Source organism: Rhopalosiphum maidis, chromosome 1 (assembly GCF_003676215.2).
Source record: "Rhopalosiphum maidis isolate BTI-1 chromosome 1, ASM367621v3, whole genome shotgun sequence".
Classification (NCBI taxonomy): Eukaryota; Metazoa; Arthropoda; class Insecta; order Hemiptera; family Aphididae; genus Rhopalosiphum; species Rhopalosiphum maidis.
The window spans coordinates 72,618,575-72,625,754 of record NC_040877.1 but is presented as its reverse complement, the minus strand read 5'-3'; the positions used below and the strand labels follow the sequence as shown (position 1 = coordinate 72,625,754).

The following is a 7,180-nucleotide window of genomic DNA, read 5'->3' as shown; positions in this document are numbered from 1 at the left end:
TATTATTTTTTTTATGAATAAAACAAAATAATTATCATTTTATTTTGGATGGTACTATTTGTAAATTCAAAGTTGTACTTTTAAAGTATTTTTATTATTTATTAACACTTTTGTATTACTACTTTAATTACAATATATCTTTTGTTTTACAGACAACGTATGTGTGTAAGATATTTTCAATAGGTATCTATTATTATTTATTGATATTGTCTAATCATTAGACTCTAATGCACGAGTATTTTGTCGTTTGCACCACTTAGAAATAGAAGATAATTTTGAATTACGAATGTCTTTAATAATTATTTGATGCTCGTGAATCTGCCAATGTCATTACTTCTTTTGTTTCCAATATAGTGGCTAGTCAAGTACTTATGAAATTTCATTATTTTCCAATTCTTAACGAGTTCACATAAAGTAATTCTTACAACGACGATGACCCGATTTTACGATTGTGAATTTTATGTGAATATATATGGAGGTTATAAGAACGTCAGTTTATTACTAATGCCACGATACGCTTATTTCCAATTATAAATCGATGTTGTTGGAAAATTTATTTTCATCTTATCATCATAAACTAATGTCGCGGGAGTAAAAATACTATGCCGCGAAAAATGCTGACTGTCAACATTGTTTTATTGTTGATAAATTTAATATTTTTAATAACACAAGCAATGGATGAGGTCGCAATCACATTGTTTCGAGTCCGGTTATCACTGCGGGTGACCGTCTACACTCCATACCATTAACTTAACACTGTTTATAGAAAACAATTGTACGTGGGTGCATAAAACTGTAGTTAAATTTCATAGTTATTTTTACTTTTCAGTAAATTCTGTTCGGTATATACCTAAATAATATGTTATACTTATATGCATTAAATTATGAAATGTTGTTATCATTTTATATAAGTATTTACGTCAATGGTCAATAAGTTTTGAATATTCTCATTAATTATGTCTTTAATTAGAGTTTTACGTTAAATGGATCACTCCGTAAAATCAATTACATATAATATTATATAATAACTCATTGTCATAGTAATTGAACCCGATATTTATTAAATAAATGCAAGCAAGCTCAATAAATATAGTACTTGCATTTGATATTTTTATTTCATAATTTGTAAGTATATTAAACAACCTAACCTATTTATAGATTAAAAAATGTTTAGTTTTAATTTAATTTGTTTTAGAAAAATTTACTGTCAAAAAAATGTTGATTTTTTAAAAATACAAGTTTTATTGTAACGATGAAACCAACAAAACTTATAGGGTCAAAACGTATGATAAAGGAATCACTAGTGAAATGTATAAATAGTTGTAAACAGTTAAAATTACAAAAATTTAAAAGTAAAAATGATAAAATTCGATTTTTAAAAACTAAAACATCTTTTATAAACATTAAAAAAAATATTAAAAATTATGAAGCTGGTGAAGACGAAAAATCTTGCAATATTAAACTAGTTGATTTGTCAAAAAGAATCAGAGCTAACAAGATATATAAACATAAAAATAAAATTAATGAAAAATTTCAGTGTTCAAATACTCCAAACAATATGAAAACTGAAAACATAAATAAAAAAATGCCATCAAAAATTTTCAGCCGTAAATTTTCAAAGTATAAAGATGTTCAAAAAAAGTTAAAAGCTAAATTCAGATCTACTTACAAAAGTAGTGGAAAATTTGATCAAAGCTCTACGAAATATAAATCATTCATAAATAAGAATAGAAATAAAAAAAATAAAGCATTTTTGAAATATTCTATGTGTAGTTTTGGTTTTAATAAAGAAATACTAAAAAAAAAGCGTACTGTGTGTCCTGAACTTCCAGGGAAAGGGACTTACAATCATCGCTTTGCGTATGATGAAGCATTGAAGTTACAACAAGAAGGCATTGAAGTAGACGTGTTATATAAAGTAAAAAATAAAACTGACTCTATTTATGTTATAAATGGAGAATTTCTATGGACGAAGAATAAACGATCGAGTAATTGTTTCAATAAGTCATCTAAACAGTCTAAAGTAATTTTAGACACCGCAAATAAAATAACCGAAGAGAAAAATCTTGCTAAATCGTTAATATCAACACAAGAAAAGGCTGAGTTAGCTAAAATACAAAAAGCAAATGAGCATAAAAAAAGATTAGCTAAAATGGTTTTAATGAGGAAAGCTGAATTAGAAAGAGAAAAAGAACTAAAACATGAAGAATTTATAAGGAAACGGAAGTTGGAGATTATAGAGAAGGACCTTCGAGCTAAGGAATTAAGCAAAATGTTAAGAGAAAAATCATTAAAAAAGAAAGTAAATTCTGAAAAAAAAAAACATAAACAAATGGAAATAGATAGTTTAAACTATGTTGAAATGGAAAAATTAAGAAAACTAAAGGTTCAACATACTGTGAAAAACAAAAATAATAATACAAATAACACAGATATTAATCCTGTAATAAACCCGGAAAACGCCTATGATGGATTTAAGGTATAACGTACAGTACAGTTATTTAAATTAGTTTTTACTTTTTATTATCATAAATACACAATACACTGTGGTATTACCAATGGATGATTCCTCCGTCCACTTGCTATCAGTCATCAAATAATAATCACAAATATTTCTAAACTAATTGCAGATTATAAAAATTATAAGAAATAAAAAATGTTGTGAGCAAAGACAACCATTTTTTAAACAAAAAATATCGATTTTCGTGAACCGAAACGAAATTGCGCGTGAGACCTTCTTTCACCAGTTGATCATAGAAATTAAAAAAGTAGCTGAAAAACCTTCCAAATCTCGACTCTTAAGAAATCTATTGATCTATCTATAATTCTATTTATTTAAAAAAGTAAAATTGTTTTTATAAATAACTTTTTGAAAACCTGATTGAAATCGGTTAAATAGTCTCTGACTGCTTAGCAAGTAGCGTTCGTTACAGTTAGCATTTTTGTTCGTTTGCACAAAATAATTGCTATAGCCATATAATATTTTTTGAGAAGTGGCGCGTATATATTTTTGTTTTTATACATAATTTAATATTTATTTTTACTGATTAGGTAACTCAGTAGTTTACCTACTTATCTAATCAACATTTAAATTAATTTTAAATAATACAATTATGAAATACAATTATTTGTTACACAAATTTATTATTGCATTATATTTTTTTTAAAACTAATAATATTTATTTAATCTTTTTTATTACGATACAAGAATATTTGTTTGATTTTAAAATGTTGCATCATGAAAATAAAAATATTGTGTACAAAATTTGAATTAAAATTATTAATCATATCTAAATAAATATCATGTTTATAATATATAAAGCTAAGGTTTTGTATTTTAGGCTAAGGTCCAATTTATTGAGAAACTAAAAATATTAATTAAATTAGCCGTGAAAATGAATATAGTTATACGCAATTTAGTAAATAAATAATAAATAAAAATTATTTTCAATATAAGGTATCTACTTTTATAAATCTTTGAATTGTGTTTGTTGAAAACTTAATTCTTATTAGTTATAACATAACTATAAACATATTACTATGTCTTAAGTAGTTAAGTTTATTATATACACTATATTCTATACTCTATTATAATATAATATAATGATTTATTGTACAATAGGTTATATTTTATGATTAATTTTATAATACTATTGCTTTATAATTTTTTATAGTGGACATTATTTTACTATTCCTTTAGGTCATCACTGATCCAAAGATTATTAATGATATCGGACGATGGGTATTACAGAATGATGGCACTGTCTTTACTATGTCATGGTTAAAAATTGTTGCTCGTCGGGTCGATTCTTTGGATGGGAGAGTAGATACGTTGTACAAGAATAAATTGATGCAGATTGCCATCGATAAAGTGGTCGATGCAATGATGGAGAAAAAACTGTTGTCAGACTTAAGTAAAAAAGATTTAAGTCACAAAAAATTGTTGTGCAATAAAAGTGTTCAGGTGAGGTTTATCTTAATAATACGATAACTCATGTCATGACTCATGACTAACTTAACGATAATACAATTACTAGTGTTTGGATCTTAAGAATAAAATATGTAATATCAAAAAAAAAAAAAAAACAATATTCTATATATTATTATATTATTTTTTTAAATTTAAAAATAAAAATATGATATTACTTTAAGTGTAAAAGAAGTATAAATATTTAATGGGTACCTAGTAATCTAATTTAACGATTGAGGTCAATAATTGCTTCACCAAGTTATATACTTGTTAACAAAATTGACATACCAATACATTAATAGTATATTTAAATTATTTAAATTTATATAGTTAATATTAATATGATATATCTTTGATTAATCACCGAAAAAACTTTATCGGTTTGAACTAAAAAATATATTTTATTGTACATGGAAAATTATCACTCAATAACAGCTGATGTTATTAATGCATATATTTCAGACATAAATAATTGTTCAAGTTATATCGTCATAAATTAAACCGTCTCCAGACCACTACGTGCTACTCCGCACATCGATTGTAATATATTATACATTTGTATCAGCAGCAGTTGAATATAGGAGTGAGTACTGAGTGTATAACATATACTCTGTCGATAAGAACTTCCGGTTGACTTATTTGTATTAGTGTACGACGGACGTCTTGAAAAATGAAAATATAACTTAATAAAAAAATTAACTTATACATTTTATAATAAAATATAATTTTTAATTTCTATTTAACAACGAATATATATATATAAAAAAAACATATTCGTGAGTTATGAGTGAAAAACAAAGTTTAATTCAAAATAGGGTACCCTTTGTCTATTGGTATATATGACAGTATACGATAAACAATATACAACATAGCAAATTTGCATTCTTTAGAACTAATTGTTTGTTGTTAGCTTTCATAGAGTGAATCGATTTACTATGAAAGTTAAAGTTAAGATAATCTGTGCTTAAGCGTTGACTTTTTTTTAATATTTTCCTTTTACTTCATAGTAAATCAAATCACTCTGATATTAAAGATATTAACACAAAATAGGTTCAACTTTACGTAAATTTGCTATGTTTTGTATGTATGTTTTTTAGATAAAAAAATATATGTGAAAAAGGTAGCTCAACCCCTATAAGCTTATAAAAAGCTTTTAAATAAGTTGAATAGGTGAACATGCTTAGTGAATCAATTTTTATATAATACAACCATCGTGATGACATAATCGTAAATTTATTTAATGGAATATTAATATTATTTGTTATGTCGGATTTATTTTTTTCATACTCTTTTCTTAAGCGGTGTAAGTCTTCCTTCTTCTTGTTTTAACCTTTGTCACAGGCATAGGTACATCTGAAAAAAATGGTGCGTAAATTGACTGTGTATACTGTATATTTTGTATTTGGCTACTTTGTTTTCATTTGTATCGACTTGTTTTGTATTATTTCCCCGCTTTCGTCCGCAGGAATTTGGTATGGGATGTTGCCATGAACATTTTCAAAAACATTGGCCCACTTTCCTTAAATGGACCTTACCTTGAGTGATTATAATCTAAACTAAAGTTTGTTATTAAAAAACTAACCATATTATATCTTTTTATAATAAACAGTGGTTGATCCAGGGGAGAGGAAAAGGAGGCATCCCTCCCAATAGCCGTGGTTGACATGAAAAAATAGATCTACTATGTGTTTTGAGCGTTTTTCCACTGTAATGTAGTTGTTACAATTGCCGCCTCTTCATCACGGTCCGAACCGGTCCGCACGAGCGCCTAGCATACCAAAGGCTATCTATACCTTTCGACCCTTTCCATCATCACGATTTTTGTCACCACCGCGGTCCAGTGTTCGTACTCCGTAAAGTCCGGGTCTTAACTCGCCGGATCGGCCGTATATTCTTAATACCCGAATGTGCCGTCACCCGGTCGTCGTTGTCGCCATTTCCATCGGCTGTGCGTATTTAAATATTGTGTTATATAAATTATAAGTCGTCATCTGTGCGTTTGTGATATATATACGGCAAGAATCGCGACGCCTCCCGTTGTAGTTAACACCACATATACATGTATATGCATACGGGTATTGGTTTACCGGGGAAATTTTCTCATGTGGAGTTGATTATAATACTATTGTAATTGTGGATAGAACACGATCCCGTATTTGTTTCTCCATAAATACCGCTTATTTGAAAGATGGTTTTAAAAAATGATTTTGTATACAAACATTGACAAATTTTTAACTTTGAAGTTCATCAACTTTTTTAATAACATAAAACATTATTGTTCGAGAAAATTAAACGAATTGACAATAATAAATAATAAATGTCCAGAAAATCGTACGTAATCTTGTTGTTTCCAGGATTATTTTGACAATCCATTGTTTCTAAAAAGGTAAAACGTACGTTTTACCGGCAATTGTTTTATTATCGTGACAAAGTTTACAATAAATTCTGCGAATATAAGCGGATGTTAGGAGCACAGTATATGTATATGCAAAATATACGTTTACTTTATACATGCGATTTTACGGATTACATGAATATATGATATAGTTAGGATTTGAGTGGGTAGTTAACATTTATTATAAAATAACTAAAACAGTCACTCACATTGTAAAATGATAATAATTTTGGTTTTTACTATTTTATATTTCTAGGTTTCCCCTAGTTTTGTAATAAAAAACAGAAGGATGATGAAATGCCATAAACATACTCCAATTGGCATTCGCAAGTCTCCCAATTTCTACGGTTGTCAGGGCATTAATAAACTGTACAAGGTGATTAAAACAGAAGGCAGTTATTTTCAAGTGATCAGCGCGGATACCTTTGGGTTATAATATTGCAAGGAACGGATAAATTAAATTTGCTATCGTGTGGGTAAACCGGAAATGATGGAAATAATATAGTATGTTGCATTGCCGCTGTTCTAGTTTTGAATGGTCGCCGTGTTTAATAAACATTATAATATTCGTCCAATATTGAATTTATTATACTACAACATATTTTTCTGAAGCTATTCTTGGTTTTGTTCATGTCCAATAAATTTGTAAGTGCATGTATCACAATAGTACATTGTGCTTGGCTTAGAAAATAAATATAAGAGGTAGGTACTTTGATGAAACATACTTACATTTGCATTTTGTGTTCCTATCTAAATAAAATATTATACACGAACAAAGATTTTATAATTTATTATACTTACTTTCAAACTTGAAC

The 7,180-nt window shown here is 27.4% G+C and overlaps 1 protein-coding gene across 1 annotated transcript; it reads left to right on the top strand.

Moving 5' to 3' along the window:
* Positions 1–1,252: 1,252 nt before the first annotated feature.
* Positions 1,253–6,801, top strand: LOC113550192 (uncharacterized protein MAL8P1.12-like). The gene is made up of 3 exons (XM_026951893.1): positions 1,253–2,479; positions 3,701–3,964; positions 6,622–6,801. The coding sequence occupies exons 1-3, from the start codon at positions 1,253–1,255 to the stop codon at positions 6,799–6,801; spliced, it is 1,671 nt and encodes a 556-aa protein (XP_026807694.1).
* The last annotated feature ends 379 nt before the right edge of the window (positions 6,802–7,180 follow it).

Bases quoted from the DNA above. Each gene is read 5' to 3' on its own strand.
- LOC113550192 (XM_026951893.1), top strand. From the start codon at position 1,253: ATGAAACCAACAAAACTTATAGGGTCAAAACGTATGATAAAGGAATCA. The intron at 2,480-3,700 runs GTATAACGTACA...CTATTCCTTTAG, and splicing joins ACGCCTATGATGGATTTAAG to GTCATCACTGATCCAAAGAT. The intron at 3,965-6,621 runs GTGAGGTTTATC...TTATATTTCTAG, and splicing joins TGTGCAATAAAAGTGTTCAG to GTTTCCCCTAGTTTTGTAAT.